Source organism: Fusarium oxysporum, chromosome VII (assembly GCF_013085055.1).
Source record: "Fusarium oxysporum Fo47 chromosome VII, complete sequence".
NCBI lineage: Eukaryota > Fungi > Ascomycota > Sordariomycetes > Hypocreales > Nectriaceae > Fusarium > Fusarium oxysporum.
In genome coordinates this window covers 4,204,396-4,225,345 of record NC_072846.1, presented here as the reverse complement: position 1 = coordinate 4,225,345, position 20,950 = coordinate 4,204,396, and the positions used below count along the sequence as shown (strand labels likewise).

General features: G+C 47.5%; 5 protein-coding genes across 5 annotated transcripts; 3 read left to right on the top strand and 2 right to left on the bottom strand.

Annotated features, from left to right (window-relative positions):
* FOBCDRAFT_228590 (class I glutamine amidotransferase-like protein) lies at positions 1–874 on the bottom strand. The gene has a single exon (XM_054706346.2). The coding sequence runs from the start codon at positions 792–794 to the stop codon at positions 81–83; it is 714 nt and encodes a 237-aa protein (XP_054562321.1). The 5' UTR covers positions 795–874; the 3' UTR covers positions 1–80.
* Positions 875–2,340: 1,466 nt separating this feature from the next.
* On the top strand, positions 2,341–4,055 carry FOBCDRAFT_186938 (amidohydrolase family-domain-containing protein; the record flags this gene model as incomplete). Its single annotated transcript, XM_059608642.1, has 4 exons — positions 2,341–2,656; positions 2,705–3,508; positions 3,577–3,851; positions 3,909–4,055. 4 exons carry the CDS (start codon positions 2,341–2,343, stop codon positions 4,053–4,055), a joined length of 1,542 nt encoding a protein of 513 aa, XP_059465522.1.
* A 793-nt stretch (positions 4,056–4,848) lies between these two features.
* FOBCDRAFT_262866 (transcriptional regulatory protein GAL4) lies at positions 4,849–7,633 on the top strand (the record flags this gene model as incomplete). The annotated part of the gene is made up of 9 exons (XM_059611318.1): positions 4,849–5,003; positions 5,058–5,149; positions 5,206–5,447; positions 5,482–5,994; positions 6,054–6,246; positions 6,305–6,472; positions 6,545–7,020; positions 7,082–7,300; positions 7,434–7,633. Exons 1-9 carry the CDS (start codon positions 4,854–4,856, stop codon positions 7,631–7,633), a joined length of 2,253 nt encoding a protein of 750 aa, XP_059467694.1. The 5' UTR covers positions 4,849–4,853.
* A 310-nt stretch (positions 7,634–7,943) lies between these two features.
* FOBCDRAFT_242232 (cytochrome P450) lies at positions 7,944–9,687 on the bottom strand (the record flags this gene model as incomplete). Its single annotated transcript, XM_054706344.2, has 5 exons — positions 7,944–8,091; positions 8,144–8,304; positions 8,367–9,019; positions 9,082–9,541; positions 9,598–9,687. The coding sequence occupies 5 exons, from the start codon at positions 9,685–9,687 to the stop codon at positions 7,944–7,946; spliced, it is 1,512 nt and encodes a 503-aa protein (XP_054562319.2).
* A 1,545-nt stretch (positions 9,688–11,232) lies between these two features.
* FOBCDRAFT_242231 (FAD binding domain-containing protein) lies at positions 11,233–13,304 on the top strand (the record flags this gene model as incomplete). The annotated part of the gene is made up of 6 exons (XM_059610463.1): positions 11,233–11,763; positions 11,850–12,152; positions 12,189–12,702; positions 12,763–12,960; positions 13,045–13,197; positions 13,228–13,304. 6 exons carry the CDS (start codon positions 11,233–11,235, stop codon positions 13,302–13,304), a joined length of 1,776 nt encoding a protein of 591 aa, XP_059465521.1.
* Between the last annotated feature and the right edge of the window lie 7,646 nt (positions 13,305–20,950).

Here is a 20,950-nt window from a genome sequence, read left to right as displayed (position 1 = left end):
GGCATTGGACATGTAATCTCTTTGTGTAATCTAAGTTTCAAGCTTGAGTGGAACTTGTGTAATTAACTTTAACATAGAGCCTAATGATAAAAAAACTCATGGGTGCTAAGCTGCTTTCCACTCTCGTCGTATCTCTTAGGGATCATAGGTGTCGCACCGTCGACGCCTCGAGGCTCGTAGTCTAGATTCCGGGCAGCATAGGTGAGTATGTCTTGTCCGAATTTCTCCTTGAGCCAATGCGCCAGCATATCCATTCCCGCCACAGCACCAGCTCCAGTCCAGATATTTCCGTCGACGACCCATTTTCTTTCCTTAGTCCAGTTGACTTCAGGATAATTCTCCTTGGCCCATTGATACTCGGCGTGGTTGATAGTTGCGTTCTTTCCATCTAGAAGACCCGTAGAGGCCAGTACTGCTGAGCCAGTGCAAGTCGTAAAGAGCAACTTTCCAGCATTGATATGTTGACGGATGAAGTCAACGTACTTCTGGTGCAGCTCAAAGCCTACAGGATTAGGACCTCCTAACAGGATGATATCCAGCTCGGGGCACTCATCCACCGTCGTGGTCGGGGTAAGGGTAATAGCGCTGGTGAAAAGGTGGAATGGTTCTTTCGTGATGCCAACATGATGAAAAATGAAGTTTGGAGCCCGGGAAATAGCGTCATCATCGATAGGGCCAAACACTTTGGACACTTCCAGGAATCCAGAATTGGCCGAGTGGAGTAGGTCAACTGGGCCAACGACATCAATAGCCTGGTAGTCATAGACCAAAATGCCGACGTTGATAGATGCCATTGCGATGGTCTAAAAGCAGACAGGATAGTCTTTTCAAGAAACTACAGATAACAGAATATCGTAGGGTGCATAACAAAAAGATGGTTGCGCGTCTTCTGCGGATCCAAGGCCTTTGTTGCATCCTTAAGTATTCTAGCTGGTCGGAAGCACCGGTAACTTCGACTGTATTGAATGGCTGTAAAGGCAAATCCCAGGGAGTGTCTTATCCCGAAGCGAATTTTATTATCCGAATGGTCTCGGAGCTTACGCAGTACCTTGCTAAGCCAGCTTGGAAACGGCAATAGACTGGATGAGTTTGCGCACGGCCCTGGTACGTTTCTCCTGAACTTCCACGGAAGAAGGCCAGTCAAATTATACAACTAAATCCGACACGCTGAAGCTCATACAGGGCCAAGACGAGAAGGTCAAGAAGATGGGCGATACGATGAATAGATGATACTCCAAGCTATCACTAATTTTCTTTCTTTCTTTTTTTTCGAGTTCCCCCAGAAATTAGATATGAGATCAACTCATGAGATTTCCACGCTGCTGGAAACAGGTAGCCAGTAAGGAAGCAGTTCTACAGCGCTACGGGTTAGCACAGGTGCTGGATACTATATTTGGATAAATTGGTCTTTAAGCAGGCCTGTCGAACAGAGTTAAGTAAGCGGGGCTAGAAAAGAGACGAGCTGTCAAAAAGAGTGAGATTCTCTTGGGTGTTCCGGCTGGGATAGTGGAGAGGTGTAAATAGTTTAGCGTAGCTATTGGCCCTATAAGATCAGCTCTCTTGGGTGTAATGAACACTACTACCGTATAAACTCACAACATTGAGTACCGGTAGTGCCTGGGGATCCAAGCTAATATGCCCATTTGACCAATGGCGAAATGTCAGATCTTTATTTACAGCTAAACCAATCGGCCTTTCAGAACTCAAGCAAAAAGTATCCACAGGCGCTACTCAATTTCGTGAATTCATACGGTACTACAAGGGCGGTACATTTTCCTTTTTGGTAAAGACCTCGAGGCGGGGCTTCATGACTCGGACCACGTCACAAGGACTGGCAACCACCTACTACTTAGTAGTCGGGTAGGGGGTGTGTGGCCGGAAAAATGATTAGCTGTTGAGCAGATGTTTTCCGTAGCCGCAGTGTAGCGCAGCAACTTTGGCAAGCCCGAAGAGCCATGGCAAATCTATTCCCATGGGCCTTTTCTATCTTATGATAATATGATTTACCCCAGGTCCTACCCCGACGAGCTGCCTTGGACTAGTCGCTTTAGGTAGTTTTCCCGCCCTAAAGCCGAGATAATACTGTATGTACGTAGTACTCCCCACTAGGCCAGATGAGCTGGGTCCTGTGAGCGTAAATTGCATGTTTACCATCCACGTTAATACTCTTATTGCGCCGCGATTGGTAATCAACCTATTTATTGGAGAGACGTGACGACAATAGAGTGGATGAGCACAGTAAAGACGGCGTATTTAAAACATAGTTCATCAGCGCTGAACTTGCCTCGATGACGCCCATCATAGTGACTTTCCCCACTCACTAGACATCTTCTTACTATCATGTCGGACAAAGACTTGCTTAACGCTGCTCACAACTCGGTTGCCTACATAAATGGCCGGGTTTATACTGTCAACAAGACCCTGCCATGGGCCGAAGCTTTTATCGTGGATTCCAATGGAATATTCAGCGCCGTCGGCAATACACGCGAGATCGTTGCTGCTGCTAAGGCAGCCTCGATGGTGGTATACAATCTGAAAGGCAGATTTGTTATGCCTGGAATCCATGATGCCCATGTGCATACCATCGTGTCAGGCTCCGGTTTGTTGAATTGGGCTCAGACCGGATATGATGTTACCAGAGATAATGTCGTCGAGCGTATCAAAAAGGCCGCATGCTCTTGCGCCTACAGTCATGTTTATGAAGATTGGATCTTTGGAGGTGCTGGTTTTGGGTTCGAGAATTTTGATCGCAGCCTCCTCGACAAAGATTACCCGGATACCCCTGTGGTCCTCCTGGGTGTGGGTTGCCACGATTGGTACACTAATACGGCTGCTCTCCGACGCGCTGGTTATGATGTCGAACAAGGTGAGGTAGACCCTATTGGAGGGAAGCATGAGCTCAGGCCAGACGGGAGCCTCACGGGAGAGCTGAAAGATCAAGCAGGGAACCGCCTAATGGCAGCTCTGCCTAAACCAGCCAAAGCGCATATCAAGAGAGTCGTCAAGCGTGCAATCGTCGAGATGCATCGTCATGGAGTTACCTCTTGTCAGGATGCGTCGTCTACGGAAATGTTCCTCACAGCTCTCAGTGAGCTTGAGGCAGAGGGAAACCTTAAGATGCAGTTTGCCACTCACTGCCTATACAAAAATGAATGGCTTACAGGAGAAATTCAAGTGCCGGCGGATAAGCTCATCTTGAACGCTGATAAGTATCAGAGCCGACATGTCGATACTAGGTTTGTCAAGATGATGATGGACGGGGCCTGCGCGCCGAGCCTGATGAGTCACTCTGATGTCGATGATAATGGCATGCCGGACCAGAGCAAGATTCTTCTACCAAATGCTGCCGAGCTCGTGCAGAGATTCGATGCCAGAGGGATGACTTGCAAGATTCACTGCATGGGCTACGGTGGTGCGAGGACGGCACTTGACGCTTTCAAGAGCGTTCGTGAAAAGCAACCGGGCGGCCCTCGCCATGAGGTTGCACACTGCACTCGAGTTCTTCCAGGTTGGTTGTATTCCTTCAATGATGGACGTCATTTCTTTCTAATTACTGACTTGCACTGGCATTTCCAGAGGATTATAAGAGATTCAAAAGACTGAATATCACTGCCGAGATGTCCCCTTCTGGATTCTTCGATACTTCCCAATCTGAAAACATGCGCTTGTTTCAGTACGATTTTGAGCGAATGCTCGCAGAAGAGGCGCATATAACTATTGGAAGTGACTGGGCCCATGGATTGGAACTCCCTATGTTCCGTAATACGGCGATTTTGGTAAAGAAGATTGGTGCAGAGAAGGTCTTGGAAATGATCACTTTAGCAGGTGCTGTAGCGACTAGAAGAGAAAAGGTAAGACAGTTACTTCGCCACAACCTTGACCTGGTGGACTAACTTGTATCTTTTCAGGAAGCTGGATCAATTGAGGCCGGCAAAGTTGCAAGCTTTATATGCGTCGACAGAGATCTCACTCATGGAGATTTCCAGAACGCAAAGGTGCTGAAGACTTGGTTCGAAGGAGAGGTTGTTTATGACGCTGCAAATGAGCTAGTATAGTTCAAAACAACAACGCACTTTTAACTAGTTCTTCACTTGGAGGTTCGTTTGGATCTACGGCCAGTTCCAAGTCCTGCAATGTTTGTGGTGCATCCCCCAGTGCATTTCATGACAGATCGAAGCCATGCACTTATTCGGGTCTATTAGCGCGTGACAAGAAGAAATATGGCTGTAACCGTACCGCTATCCTTATCATGCGGAACTTACCCAGAGGTTACAGGAGACCCTGAACTTCGCTACTTGCCAGCTTACGAGTCAATTTACTAGTGGATTAAACTTCGTTTCGCGAGCGTTGTAGCACTGGAAGAAGATCTCCATACTCAACCCAGGTTATCACAGCCTTGGTGCAGCTTGGAGGTGTCGATACTCAACAGGATGCTGTTTCTCAACGCGACTATATCTCAACAGTTATGAATGGCCTTCCTAGCCCCGCCGGTCTTACATCTGGTTGAATGAGCATTACCTTATTTTCATTTGTGGTGGGTGCAAATGGTTACGGGAGAATAATAGTCACGAACTAGCGCCGAGGTACGGACACCCCCGCTGACTACGTACAGTGCCGGTAGTACTGTAGACTTGTAACCCTTGTCAGAACTGGGTTGTTCTCCACCTCCTGAAAATGTGAAAGCGGAGTAAGTTCAAACCAACTCTAGTTTGGAGTAGTGTTAGCAAGGATCGGAAACATTGGGTGGACCTACGGATGCTCGTCTAGGTTCCCATTTATTCAGATTTCCTTGGCCCCTTTAAGACCGGAGTGTGGTCGTCTTGGGCTGTATTTTCTGTTCCGTTGTGCCACTCATGTCCCCCAAGAGTACGGCCACTATCGATTCCATGTCCCATCCTCTGCCTGCCCCATCAACGCCAGGGTCCACGGGAGACGAACAGCCAGCTGTTAAGCGACGCCGTATTGCAGTCGCATGCACTTCATGTCGGCACAGAAAATCAAGAGTAAAGTTCTGTGACGGGGAAAATAATATGCACACGACCATCTAACTTGAATAGTGTGATGGCGCCCGACCATCTTGTGCCTCTTGTGCCGATGGAGGCTTTCCATGTGTGTATGAGGGGCCTCTTCCAAAAGGTCCCGTAAAGAAGTCAGTTGTCTGCGCCCCTGCCATTAAAGGTTTAAAGGTTTATTGACTATTTTAAGGAGAGTGCGAGGTGATCTTGGTGAACGTCTAAGAGTCATTGAAAGGACGCTCCAGCAATTAGTGCGGAACCAGGAGACGACTGGAGACAGGCCAATGCAGGGGCGTCTCCTGGAAACACAAGATATACTTCAAAGATTTATTCTGGAACCTAAGAATGAAGCCCAAGCTCAGAATACGGAGGTGGATACCGTCGACGGCCTGGCCGCCATGCATAGCGGTGATGTGGATTCGCGATTTTTTGGTGAGTTGGATTGCCTGACACCATGTTCTTGAAGCTCACTGCGCATTTTTTGGAGGCCCTTCGTCAAACATAAGGCTGCTGAATATTGTATCAAGGGCTACGTCAGTTGCCTTCAGAACTGCTAGACCATTTGATGGTCTGAATCAGTCAATACTCGAAGAGTCTATCACACGTTCGCAATCACCCATTGCTACTACTGCCGTGTCAACTCTCACCAGCCCGACCTCTACCAGTCCTCAAATGCTTCCTGTCGAGTCTCGAGCCGTCTACTTGATAGAGCTCTATTTCTCAGACACTGGAACTATGTTTCCTTTCATCAGCGAGGAACAAGTCTTAGCATCGTATTATGCTTGCAAAGACAAACAATTTTCCAATATCCGTCATTCTTTGCTGTGTCTTTTTAATGCAATCTTTGCGTTTGCTACTTATATTAGTGCAATGCCAGGCGAGGCAATCACAAAATGTGCTACTGAAGCTGACATTTATTATCACCGCGCACTTGCTGCACGGGCAAGCGGGACACGAGGGTCAAATGATGTGGAACAAGGTGACAAGAAAAGGAATTTTTGCTTCCCTATAACATCCAGAATTGCTGACTTGCGTCAGTACAATCTTTGCTTCTTCTGGGCTTGTACTGCCAAGGTACTCAGCGTCCCGAAGAAGCATGTACTCTACATGGCCTGGCAGTGCAAGTTGCACTCAAACTAGGCCTACACTCACCTTCAAGATTAAATCAATTGCAAGGTTTAGAGAGAGAGATTCGTAAACGACTGTGGTTTGGCTGCTTCATGATGGATAGGTACGTATTCTATGCCCTCTTCGACCTAATCCTCACTTGGCTTATTTAAATGCCGTAGAACCCTCAGTATGACATTAGGACGGCCACCTATCATTCAAGATGCACACATGAATCTTGAACTTCCTCTTGATGCCAGTCTGGACAGCCTTTTACACACGACCGGTCAGATAAGGAAGTACAACGAGACTCGACAAACCAACACGTCCTGTTTCTTCATTGCCACCTTGTAAGTGCATCTTCGGAATTATCGACAGTTAGAGCTTGCAAGCCATTTCTTATTGACGTAAGCGCATGGCAGAAAGCTCTATAAGATTATGGGCACGGTTGTTCAGAAACTGTATGGGCAGAACTTGGATGAAGAAATTATAGAAGAGAGTGGAGTTCAGATGCAGGACATGTTCCTCATTGAAGAGGACCTGAACAGTTGGAAAATGGGCCTGCCTGAGAAGCTACTTCTACAGCCTTGGGTAAACTCTGGGTCGAGGGAACGGCCCCAGCCACCTTATCATCCGGTATTTGCCCGCCTTAGTGTTGTGACTCAGCTGCGATATCTCAACATACGGATTCTGCTCCACCGTCCGGTGCTGAGTCATCTGCTGTGGAAGAGAAGGACTCGCTCCTTGGAAAGAAACAGGGAGAAGAACTTTAGGGAGGAAACGTGGAACTCGAGCGTCATGGTCTGCCAGGACTCTGCGACAAAAATCATTGACATCATCCATTGCATGGCTGATTCGGTGGATCTTCTAGGGGCTTGGTGGTACTCTGTATATTTCAGTGAGTGTGCATGAATGTTGGAAGTTTCCTCAGCGTCAATGATACTGAAACAGGTCGCTAGCTTTCAATGCCGCACTTATCATCTTCGGCTGCATTCTACTATCACTCGACACGCGCCACGACACCTCGTCTCCCACGGCTGACCTTGGAGCAGATCCAAAGCTCTTCTCAGAGCTGACACGAGCTATTGAAGTGACTGAGAGAGTTGGAAAGGATGCAAAGCCAGCTAGACAAGTGCTGGCGATTCTAACAAAAATTGTCAAAATCTGTCTGAGACCAGGTCAGTCAAAAACTGCAGTATGCGACGTTGTTGTTGAATTAATTTCTCATTCTTTCTTTTAACAAAAATTACTCTGAGAATAAGCCTTTTGTGTTGTTCATGCTCTGTGCCAGAAGCTCATCAAGTCTCTTAGAAACAAAGACCTCCCTCGGCACGAGCGAAGGTGTGGCTATTGGGACATCGTTCAACCCACAAGAGCCAGTAGCACCGGCATCAACGTGCATGATTGATCCTCTAGAGAGCTCAACTCAGTGGTGGGGGGAAGAGAATCTTGAAGAACTAGGAGACATAGTTGGTGTTGATCCCGGTCTTATTAGTTTGATGACAATGTGAAGATTATGAATTCATATTTCGAGTTTGATTAGTATGTTTACTTTAGTAGCAAGGTTTGGTCCTTCGCGTTAATTTATCAAGCACTTTTGTAGTTTGCAAATGACGATTCGATTCTTGATGGCTTTATTGCTTCCCGATGGGCTCAATCTGCGACAGTCTAGGATCTTCCCAGTTACTAACATTGGTCATTGCCATTAATCTCTTCTGTTCACCCGCGGTCAAGGATTATATAAATCAACAAGTATGCTTATGTAGCTTCCAAGTGCTAACTGTCTTTAGAGCTGCTATTTTTTTGAACTGTATAAGTTTCTCACTGACGTCTTCGTATTTTCACTTCGCACTCAGCAGCTTTGTTGAAGAACCCTTCCCTTATCACAGTTGGCTTATCGTTCAGTCTTTCAACATCAAAGAGCTTGAATAATAATGCCATGACTTTCAAAATCTCCATCCATGCGAAACTACTGATATTAGCCCATGGTTGCAGCACGCCTGAAGCTGTAAAGCACTCACTTTCTTCCGATGCAGGCTCGAGGGCCGGTAGAGAAAGGAAAGAAATTGTCGACAAGATTGCTAGAGTCCTTTCCAAGCCACCTGTCAGGCATGAATTCCGTGGGATGATCGAATATCCGTGGATTCATCATCACGCCGCAAGTTGGCACGCTGACGATTGTCTACCAAGATATTAGTACGGTTGGCGCATGTGCCACGGGTCTGCTTCTCAAATTGCCCTTACATTTTCCGGTATAAACTTTCCCGCCACGCTTTTCCCCCCTGAGGGAGTCACTCGCTCTAGACCAGTGGCACTCGTTGGTCGGAGTCGCATTACCTCTCGCAGAACAGCAATCAGATATCGAAGTTTGGAAACCTCACGCTCCTCGGGAACCCAGTCATCAGCTTGTTGACCTGGAAATGTTTCATCAAGTTCCTGCTGAAGTTGCGACTGTATTGCGGGATTACGAGAAACCATGTCAATAAAGTTGCTCATGGTGCTGCTCGTGGTATCGCTACCTCCAACGATGAAACTGATCGACTCCGCAATGATCTCATTCTCGTCAATTGGATCCTCGTTCTTTTCATCTGCTGCTGCGAACAAATAGCTGAGAAGATCGCAACGATCCTCCGCACTTTGCTTCCGTCGGAGGAATGCTTCACGACCAATTTTCTCCAAGTTAGCAGTAGCCCTTAAACCCGAAGGCCAGAATGGATCCAGGAAATAGTATTTCATCAATGGCCTCAGCCAAGGCGTCAGAGAACCAAGGGCGTTGAGGGTTTCTCCGCGCATATCGATAGTATGGATTAGATTATACGGGTCGTTCCCCTTCTCGATGAAGCCGAACGGCCTGCCAAAAGAAAAACTTCCGATGACATCAAAGGCAAGATAATTTGCTAGCATACCGTTAGTGATGAACCAAGGCGCAAGTCAATTATGACAGGAAAGGTTTCCTTACTCCACAAAACAAAATCAACATGTCCCCCTGCCTCCTCATGGAGCCTCAGTAGCTGACGCTTCCAGGCCAGCAGTTCAATGTTCATATAAGGCTCAAAATCAGTCAGCGCTCTTGCGGAAAAAGCTGACTTCATGTATTTCTTCTTTTTGGTGTGCATTGCTCCATCTCGAACATTGAAAAGAACTGGCCTGACTTGTACGAAGGCGTCATAGAACTCGCTCTTCATAAAGCCGGTCTTGTGACCATATATCTGAGTAACAGCAGCGGGGTCATTGATAGAAACATGATTAGGAGCAATCCTGACAAATTTGCCGTACCTGTCATGCTGCTCCATGACCGCTTCTGAACGACGGGTTTTACGGCATTGGGACACGAGCCAAAAAGACGAGATGGTGGCCCAGAATGGTCCCGGGATATGCCGAATTTTGGAAGTCCAAAAAAGAAGGACTTGTCTTAGGATCTGCGTGATTATGGTTTAGTTTATCCCCAGGTACATATCCGTGCAGAATTACTCACTGAGAATAAGACGAGTACCACTAGGCTATAACTCAGCAAGGTGACCTGCGTATGCTGGCCCGGAACTTGAGAATTGATCAATACACCCATAGTGTTGAACAACAGTTCTTGCTAACTTGAAGAAGTATAAGCTGTGATTGAAAGATGAGCCTTATCTTGTTGGAAGGGCTGAGTATTATACTTTCAAGTAGAGGAATGCGACTTTATTATATTCTGCATCCACAATGTGGCATGTGGCTGCCGTCAAATCCGGGGAAACCGGCAAGTTACGATGCCCCCCCATGGTCAAGGATGGTTGCCCGAGTTCCGCACAACAACCGATAGCTTGAGCCCGATACGAATAGCCATCGGAGTTAGCGGGTAGTCGGGAGAAAAACCATCATGTAGATGCCGAGAAATTGCCCCGGCTTCCCCACTTAGATCCCAGATCGAAAACCTCGGGTACGTTTTACGCACCCACTGCCCTCTGGAATAGCTACAGCCTACACAAGGTTTGGGATCTGCTTCGGGTACGGAATAGCAAGGGTCTAACCACATATTGCCATAGCCATATCCAGATCTAGCGATTTAGGTCGAGATTAGCAAGCCTGGGCTCGAGCCCGGGAAAGCTTTTGCGATATAAGTGACTGTGTAAACCGGCGAGGATGTACTATAACAGCGCTGTCCCTATTCCGTTGGGGCAGGCATTCTATCCATACTCCATAATCCATACGACGCCTTATTGAATAAGGAACCAATATAGAACTTGGTCCATACATACATACATATGGAAACCAAGAAATAATGTCATTTACACCAACTACTAAAACGAACCTGGGTTAGAGCTCCGCCATCCAGCCGAACTATCTAACTCCTCCACTCCGTAGAAAGTTGTTGTCCTCAATGCCTTCCGCTTTAAGTAAATCTACCGGACAACCTTGTGTTGTCCCGCTTTTTGATCTAACTCTTCATGCATTCGGCTCTTTCAATTGTACGACTACCCAATTGGCACTGGTCCCATGAAATTGTGCGTCTTGCCCCAGAGAAGACACGCTCCGGCTTGGAAGACACGGCTGGTATCGAGAGGATATCAACGGCCGTTTGAGCGAGAACCCCGCAGGGTCTGTGGAAGTTGACGTCATCAGTGAGGCCCTACACAGCGTCCCTAGACACAGTGATCCCCTCTAGGAGTGGGTCTACTAGTGAAACCCCACAGGGCCAGGACTGTAGAGATAGCCTTAGGCTAACGTGCCGACTGTCTCGGGGATATCGGGAACGTTCTGTACCATGTACATACGCGGCCATGGACTGGAAGATACAGAGGCCGGGGATGATAGATAGGTGCAGGGAAGCCCGGTAACTACGTTTCGGCTGCCCTTAGATTATTCCTGAACTTTGTCCTGAAGTGGGATAAACGTCCGATTACCCGGATATTGGCCTGGACAGACATCGTTTCAATCATTTCCAACTTCAAACTTGAACCGACTATAAGCTTCGCAGTTTGACCATTAACATTTGTACCAAGCACCGTTTTGGATGGACTTATGAATCTAGCGGCCGACTGCACAAGTTAATTGACAGCAAAACGAACAACAGCGGCATTCTCCCAAGTTGAGTTTATTTCGCCTTGAGATCCATCAATCCACACCCCTCCCTATGGCATCTGAAACCGTGGACGTTGTCATTTGTGGCAGCGGTTCAGCCGGTCTTACGACTGCAATCTGGCTGGCGCGGTTTAACATCAACTTCAAAGTTCTGGAGCGACGTTCCGGGCCCTTGGAGATCGGTCAAGCAGATGGGGTCCAATGCCGCACAGTCGAGATTTTCGAGAACCTAGGCATTGCCGAAGACCTTCTCAAGGAATCATATCACGTCATGGAAGTCGCTTTCTGGTCCTTGGACAATGCTGGAGAGCTGCAGAGAACGCACATCGCTCCTGATGTTGAGGTGGGTTTGAGCCACCAGCCTCATGTTATTCTCAACCAAGCTAGAATCAACGAGTTGATGATGGATGAAATGACTCGACTGAGGGGCGATGCAAGCAGTGAAGTTGTGTATGGCTGTCCAGTTACCAGTGTACGCATCGTGGACGCGACTTCGGGTGATGCGCTGTATAAAGAATATCCTGTTGAAGTGGTCGCCTTACGCGACGGCAAGCCTTACACATACAGAGCTAAGTACGCTATTGTAAGTCAACACCCAAAAATGCTTCTTACCCTTGAAGTACACAGTTCGGTGGAGAACACTGTCTAACCGTCTGCTTCCGTGCGAAGGGTTGCGACGGTGCCCACAGCACTGTGCGCAAATCGCTGGGGTTTGCCATGGTTGGCGACACGAGCGACTCTGTTTGGGGCGTCATGGATGCCTTCCCCATCACGAACTTTCCTGATATCCGCAAGAAGGTTCTGGTCAACGCTAAGGCTGGCAATCTCATGATTATTCCTCGAGAAGGTGATGAGCTTGTTCGTTTCTATATTGAGCTATCAGGAAAAAGCGCCCGTGATGTCACCAAGCAGGATCTTCTTGACAAGATCCAGCATATATTCGAACCATATCAAATGGACATTGCCCATACTGTATGATGGTCCGCCTATGTCATCGGACAACACCAGGCAGATCAACTCACTGAAGACAACCGTATCTTCTTGACGGGTGACGCGTATCATACGCACTCGCCAAAAGCCGGACAGGGCATGAACGTAAGTCTTCAAGATGACTTTAATATCAGGTGGAAGATGGCCCATGTTCTAATCGGTCGAGCTCCACCGGAAGTACTTGAAACATACGTTCTGGAACGTCAACAAACCGCACAGCAGCTTATCGATTTCGATTGTTCTTTTACAAGGCTTTTTTCCACAACCTGGCGAGAGCAGAATGATGTCACAGCTGATAAGCTACAGGATAAATTCGTTCAGGCAGGACGATACACCGCGGGAATGGCTACGTTATATAGTCCATCCATCCTAACACGCCCCGCCAATTCTGATGCTGCCCTTGCTTCAGGCCTGACAGTCGGCATGCGATTTCCAAGCAATTCTGTTGTACGGTTCTCTGATGCACGCCCTATGCAGCTGAATCAAGCTCTCCCAGCTGACGGCCGATGGCATGTCCTGGTTTTCTGCAGTCGTCTTAGCGAGGGCCCCATGCCTGAGATACTGAGCGAGGTACATGATGACGATTTCCCAGACAGAAACTTGCTAATCATTCTTATAAATCAGGTTGCATCAGCACTCGAAAATGTTGCTCGCATGGTCACACGGGAGGAAATTGCGGCAGATTCAGTTATCAACCCTGCTCTAATCATACAAACCAAGCGAAGCAGCCTCAGTGAGGCTGAGATTCCTAGATACTTCCTCCCCACGTCTGGAAAGTACCGAATGACGAGTAAGTGTGTCTTATTTGTACTGAGCCAATATTTACGTCTCAAACATCGCCATTGGTCGCATGTACTGACTCAATCACATTCAGGCCTCCACAGAGTTTTCATTGATGAGGAGAATCCTTACATGGCTGGGTGTGGACGTGCCTTATCAAAGTACGGGATTGATGCAGCTCGTGGTGCAGTCGTTATCGTGCGACCAGATGTCTGTAAGTCTCCAGCTATATCGACAGATACAATTTGTTGTGAGATAATAACCGAGGTTTTCACAGACGTAGCCCAAATCAGTGCTCTGGAGGAAACCGTTGAGGTGTCAAAGTTCTTCGAGCGCTGCCTACTCAAGTATTAAGGTCAGCAACGGGCCCCATTTCCAAGTTTGATCCAATTATGTTACTTCGTTTCCAACAAGGGTGTTGGAAGGCAAAAAGGGGCCCATTCCTAACTTTGCCTATTTGCGTCTGTCATGACATGCCCCATGTCGTGTCGTGTTAGTCCGCGTCAACCGTATAGACTTCTTTTAACTACCCTCGCCCTCATTTCTGAGCTCCGAGTGAAGCAACGCCCAGGCACTCAGATAACGTTTTTATGGCTTATAGCATTATCCATTAGTCAGAGCTGTCAGTGCGTTCAGCGCGTTTAACTGTCCTTGCTTCTAATTCTTTTCGTACTATCCAGAACCACCTGATACATTACCAAAAATTCGAGTTTTGATACATAATCCAATTTTTGATTAACTTAGGGTTGAGATAGGGTTAGTATTAACTATCTAAGCTATTTTGCCCAGGTGTTTCCTTCTAACTAAAGATCTAGCTTATAAGACTGAGTGGAGAGGTATGAAGATAAGGGAGAGAAAATAAAAATGGAGAAAAGAGACCTATAAAAGTACAGTTAGAAAAGTAAGAAAGAGAGGAAAATAAGAAATAAAAGAGATATAACGTGTATGATAAGCAAGTGGGCCATCCAAGTAAGTGGGCCACTTCTTGTATACCCTTAAGGTAAAAATTAAAATAAAAACACCACAAGCTATCTAATTAATTAAAACTACTCGCTATACTCTCCTCTAGACGTCTCAATCACTACCTGACAGGTCCTTGCATTATGCCCAGTCTTTCCGCATACACCACAGCGCCGAACGCCCGGTCGCGCCGACCTTTCTTGACCACTACTTCTCGACGATTCGGCCACTACCTGCGCATCTACATCCATCTGATCAACCACTTGCCTTGATTCCCCTGCAGTCATCACCCCTCCTTTCTGTAATCGAGTTCTTTTTGCCCTTCGGCGTCGACTAAGTATCTCATTTGCTTGTTCAAGGTAATTCATCCTAGCCTCTACTAAGGCTAGCTTATGCATGACTGTGCTTGTTCCCTTCTCAAAACACTTCACAGCTTGAATAAGTGACTCTGGAGAGCTGCTATGATGTCTTCTGATTCGTTTCTGTAAGTAGGCAGATTGAGATTGGACCTCAAGAACTGTCTTTGGGGTCTTTGAAACCCATGGGGTTAAGGGTTCAGCAACCTCCTCGGAAGGCGTTGGAGTCCGCAGCTTCATATCAAGCTTTGAGATCACGCTTTCCGGGTTAAAAGGAGCAAGCCCAGCTCCTCTAAAACCCCCTTTGATATTTTTTTCGGTTATAGTGGCTTGGAAGGCGGCGTGGAAGGCGGGAAAGAACTCGGTCTTCGAAATATAGGTTATAGAGCATCTGATCAGATGCTCTATTTCTCGACCATATGCCTTCTTTAGTGGCCCAAAGCACCCGATATCAAGAGGCTGAAGTAGATGAGACGCATGAGCCGGAATACAGAGCGTGATGATATTATTCTCCTGGCAATATTTCTCAAAAGCGACGGAGTGGTGACTTTCGTGGCCATCAAGGATCAGAAGGCGATAAGAACCAACTGATCGGTCAGTTGTGCATCGGTTGAAGTGCTTTAGCCACTCAAGACCTAGTTCATTATTTGTCCAGCCATTTTGGCTCGTTGCAATAACCCAGCCGTTTGGGAGGGTAGGTTCTTCATGCCAGTTGGCAAGGTGATATTGGCCCGCTCCAATGATAAACGGCTCGATCGCCCAGCCTTCCGCATTAATCGCTTGAATGACTGTAATCCATTCACGATTCCCAGGCTGCACTGATTTTGGTCTTCCAAGCCTTTCTGAACCTGTGACGACCATGCCGCTTGAGATAACACCCATCATAAAGCCAGTCTCATCAAAGTTCCAGATATCCTCTGATTGGATACCATACTTCGCGATTGTGTTCTGTACGAGCTTAAACCAGTTGCGAATAATAGTTGGATCTTCGCATTTGGCCCTCTGGTAGTCATATTTACGAAAGAAATGCGTCTTGAGCTCTGGTTGTTGTTTAACGAAGTTATGAGCCCAGCGCTTGCCGACGGGTGGCGCCTTGCGGTCAGCGAGGAGAGAATTGGCCATTTCTTCAATAAAAGAATGTCGCGGAGGAAACCCTCGCGAATCTAGGTCGAGAATAAAGTGAACTACTATTTCTTCTTCTAGATTAGATAGTCTGCGTGATTTCTGGGTAGTATCGCGTCGTGATTGAATGCCATTCTGGCGGCGACGTAAGGTATTGCGAGGAACTTCATATGTATCTGCAGCGCGTCGGACACTTAGTTTGGGGTTATTTTGAAGGGCCTGAAGTGCAAGAAGTATTCTAGCCTCAGTAGAAGAGTTCGACATGCTTAGTGGTTGAGAATTATCTGATCAGATAGAAATGTTGCAAGGTGAGGGATTTTTGGCCCACTTACTGGGATGGCCCACTTGCTTATCATGTACGTTAGCTAGTAAATAGAAAATACAGAGAAGTAAGAAAGATAGCTAATAATAGAGAGAAGAGAGATAAAAAATATAAGGGATAAGATCCTATAATAAAGAGAGAGATAGAAGATAAAAGGGTTATAAGGGGTTATAGGCTATTTGCCTTCTAGGAAGATCTTCTAGAGGTATTCCAATAGGAGCCTGCTAGGCCGCCAGAAGGGATATCTGTTGAACAGGTGCTGGGGTCTCACGTGCAAGCAGGGATACTTTAAGATTACAACCGAAATGGTAAAACTTCTAAGGGGCAGATTTCAACACAACACACCATGAATATACCAATCTGGATCGATGGACTGAATACACGTAATGTCTGACACTAGCTACAGTTAAATGAATTAAGGTGGTTGGGGGTGGAGCGTTTGGATACTTTTAGAGCTAAACATACATGCGTATTGTAGTGTTGTTATATGAGTACAACTGTTGTATAGTTGTACAACACTACTTTTGTTGAAGCTGTACAACACTACCGGACTCCCCAAACAACTGTTGTACAACAATAAGGCGCTCTATATAATTGGTCAAGTTGATAGTGTTAGCTAATCAGATATTGGTTTTATCGTATACACTAGAAACGTGACATGTCACGATGACCTTGTTACGCCGTGAAGCTATCCGCCACTGGCTGAGTAGTAAGCGACCTCACTGATGGCTACGACCCGTGGCACACTTATGGCTCTTAGGCGCCCACCGTTAGCAGGCAGACATATAAGTTTATGTTCTCTTTACTCCTCGGATAAGCTTTGTCACGGCCAAGGATAACTGTCGTGAATAGTTTCACGGACAGCACGAACGCCACATCACAACTAGCACAAGGCAGCATACGGCTGCCTAAAGCCATCAATGCTGCTTATGACGAAGCATAGCTACAAGAAGCCAGCTCCCAATCCCTCATTAGATAGAAATTAAGAGGTTTCTTCGATTCGATATTTTCCACATGCGAGTGATGACTTTTTCAATCAATGCTATGGCCAAGCTGCCCTGTCTCTATTGTTTTGATACTGCGAATCTCACTGCAAATCCTAGACGCTTTACGCACCATTAGGATGCCATATGCTTAAGCACTTATTCCTAGAATCTCTACTATGGCTAGCTCATCGCCTATCAGTTCAACATCTGCTCAATTAACAGCCATCGAACGGCTGGGTTGGGACTTCTACTGCTTCTTCCGTGTTGAGTATCCTGAGAAGAACAAGACTCAAACTGGAAGGGTTCGGAAGTCTTATGGTCGAAGGGAATACGTCTGTCTTCACTGCTCAACTCGCTGGAGCAACGGATACACGAGCAATGCCATAATTCATGCTCAAAATCGACACTAGCAACTTATCCAGGCTAATGAGACGTCTCAAAACTCACAGCAATCGACGCAGCCACCCATAGACTCATACATGACATTCCAACCATCCGACAGCGCTCTTCGGAATGTCTTCAATGCTCAACGGTATACGGAGGCAATCGTGGGACTCCTCACGCGGCGTCGGGTCCCATTCTCTTCAGTTACTTGGGATGAGATGGAGAGTCTTGCACTGGCATGCAATCCTGCCATTGAAGACTGCCTGATTACGTCCCGTGATCAGGCTATGAAGATCATAAATGCCAACTATGGGCTATATGCTTCCCAGCTTAGAGATCTCATTCAGGGTTCTCAATCAATGATCCACATCTCAATTTACCTCTGGAAATCACCGCATCGCTACGCCACAGGGTGGCGATCAACGCAACGTCAATCAAGAGGTTGTCAACCAGGTTGACGTCAATTAACTCAACCCAACTCAACGGAGCATATTCTTACTAATCAACCAACTCAATATTATCACGATATTGAGTTGGTTGCGTTGGCAAGGTTGATTAGGTATTGTAGCGATGTTCCCAGAATCTGGTGCCGGGTAGCTCAACACAAGGTGGGTTGGATGTTAGTGTTTGTTAGGAGATACTTCTCACCACATCTAATTATTCCTTCAATCTAGGTACCGCAGAGCACTCCTTAACGTGGCATTAGCTCGACACGTCAACGCGTCAGATGCGAATCACGCCATAAGTGATTCGCTCGTCCACCGACTCTTGCATCAGCACCAGTCTGACCTCCTGTTCACGACTTGCTTCTCTGGCGTCTCATTTCTTCGGCTTTAGTATGTCCCAAAGTTCAGATTTTGAGACTATGAATTTCGTAGCAGCTTCCCTTTTCACACCGGACCCCTTAATACCAGCTCCATCAACACCCGAGCCGTCCACACCAGCCGAAGCTCGCGCCACTCGACGAGACGAGGATCGATTGTTCCGACACTTCCGTGGCTACACGTGGTCTTAACGAAGCAGAAATACAAAATCATGGGTGTGGGAATACGGCTTCGACATCGAGAAGGACTCGGAGCGGCGATGGGTCTGCAGATTGTGCATTGAAAGGAACAGGCCGAAGCCCGGCAATGTAGTTGCCATTGGCACCCAGAACGCTGAACGGCATATCTGGGACCACCACAAAATTCAAGACCCTCCGGAAAACGGTCTGCGCCAGCGTTTCGTAAGAAACCGTCGACAGGATACCAGACGATAACGAAAGCCTTCAACCTCGATCTTAACGCGCCCCGAGAGCAAGCAATTGCAAACCGCCTTATTAAGAGCTTTGACAGGAATGTCTTCCAGCGTCTAGTGGCCGAATGGATCGTCGAGAGTAACCTGTCCTTCCGAGAACCCGAAAATAAGAGGTTGCGGGCCATTTTCGAGTACCTCAACCATTTCGTCGTGAGCATGGATGCCCATGTCGGTCATGATACGGTTCGCAAGCGTGCCGTTGCCAAGTTTGAAAAACACAAAGGGAAGGTGATCGAGGTATTGAGAAATGCACCTGGTTTGATACACATCTCGTTCGACGGCTGGAGATCGCGGAAGAAGCACGCTTTATATGGTGTTGCCTGCTTCTTTCGAAATGAGGGTGGCAAGGCCCGCAAGCTCATTCTGAGAATGCCTGAGCTGATAGTTCGGCACTTCGGGGCTTCGGGGCTAATATTGGACACGAGATCATCGAAATACTCGAGGTATACGAGATCTCAGAGGAGAAAATTGGGTACTACACGCTTGATAACGCATAAAACAACGACACTGCAATGGATATCATTGGGAGAGATTCAAGTTCCATGGCAAGGAACGGCGGGGCCGTTGCTTTGGCGAAAGAGAGGTCCCGTCGGCAAGCTCCATAATATCCACCGGTCTGTTCTACTCACCACACTTCTCCGAAGTATCCAACGGCTGGAGTTCGATGCATCCTCGGATCCTCGGGTGAGAATTCGGAAGCCCCTAAATGTGGTTGTCGACAACGAAACCCGCTGGCCATCGCAGCTGTACATGATCCGCCGCGCCTTGAAGCTTCGACCTTACCTCGAGACACTAGTCTTGAAGCACAAGCGGAATGGGAAAAGGACAACACGTCGAAGCGGTCAAAGCGGCTCAAGGCAAGCGCAATCATGCCTGCCATATGTTGAGACGAGAATAAACTCGGCGACAAGGACTGGGCCGTTCTAGAGGCGTTCGGGGATATCCTTCAGAGCTTCGAGGACGCAGTCAAGGCGCTTGAAGGTGACGGGATCAACGGAAACGCAAGCAAGGATATTTTCAGTCCTATGGCAACGTATGGGACGTGCTCGTGGGATATGAATTCCTGCTGGTCGAATTGGAGAAAGCCAAGGCCATGATCAATCAATATCCTGAACCCGAGCACTTCAAGGTCAACATGAACCTCGGCTGGAAGAAGCTTGACGAATACTACAACAAACTGGATGAGACTCCGATATATTACACCTCACTGGCACTCCACCCCGCTTATCGCTGGGGTTATTTCGAGACGGTGTGGTCAGGACGTCCGGCGTGGATTTCCAAGGCGAAAGATGTGGTACAGTCTGTTTGGGACAGAGGATACAAGATGTTGGAAATTTCTACGGAGGATAATGGCGAACCAGCCGCGAAGCGTCAGCGGACACAGTACTATTCTCCTTTTGAGCGATATAAGGACGAAGCTCGGATACGTCCTTGTGAAGAAATGGACTCTGATAACGCAGAAGACGAGTATGCCAGGTGGCAGAAGGATGTGTTACCTACGGATAACGTAATTCGGGATCCGCTCGAGTATTGGCATGCGCAGCGGTTCAAGTCCCCTAGGCTGTCGCGAATGGCGGTGGACTTTATGACGGTCCAGTCGATGAGCGCTGAGTGCGAGAGACTATTCTCGGCGGCAGGCCGCATGGTGATGCTTCTTTGGAATCCGCTGGAGGCAAGTACCATTGCTATTTGCCAGGTGCTGCGGTCATGACTGCAGGCAGGCATCGTGGAGGAAGTTGATCCTATGCTGTTTGACAAAGTGGATGATACAATGGGCGAGAACTCCGTGGAGGAGAAGTCGGTAAGCGAATGGCTAAGGGATTTGCCAATGCAGATGCGGGAGGAGGAGACAAGGTGGGAGTAGGCTTGCGTTGGTCGTTAGGTTTCAAGCTGGCGGTGGTAGTAGGACTACACGGCATGGGGCGCTGGTCAACCATCAACGCAACACCAAACAACTCAATATAGGACCTGGGTTGATCAACTCAACATAGGAAATGCTTATTAAGCAGTCAACTCGCTCAATTGAAGGCTGAGGTTGAGTGGATTGCGTTGATCGCCACCCTGCCCGCTTGGCGTGTAAGATTCCAATTGAACCGTTCCGAGGATAGCAAAGGTGATTGATGGCTATACTTCAGTGAATTGATCCAGCGATCTAAACATCGACTTTTAATTAAGAACGTGCTACTGCCCTGGGCGGCAGTATCCTCGATACCAACGTCTATCCATGTTTTGGCTAGGTCAGCTTTGGACCAGTCGAGCACTTGTTGGAGATAAATGACGATTTTTGAGCGAGATTCGTGCAATGTCAGCGATCTTGTCTCCAACTTGATGTTTTTAGCGCTCACAACGATGAATATCCCATGAAACTTGACAAAATCAGGCTCCACGGTTTTTCGATTCATGCAACGCCAGATTGCCTCTAAGCATTGTTGGGGAAGATAGTGATGCATGTCAATGTTGCTTTGGACAATACCCGAGCATAACTCTCGCCGGCGACTGTGAGTCTTGCTTTCCACGTCATCGAAGGAGCGAGGGTGATGTTGGATAATATCAGGTGGACAAAAGCGCCGAATT

Excerpts from the sequence above, each read along its gene's own strand:
- FOBCDRAFT_228590 (XM_054706346.2), bottom strand. The coding sequence starts at position 794 with ATGGCATCTATCAACGTCGGCATTTTGGTCTATGACTACCAGGCTATT.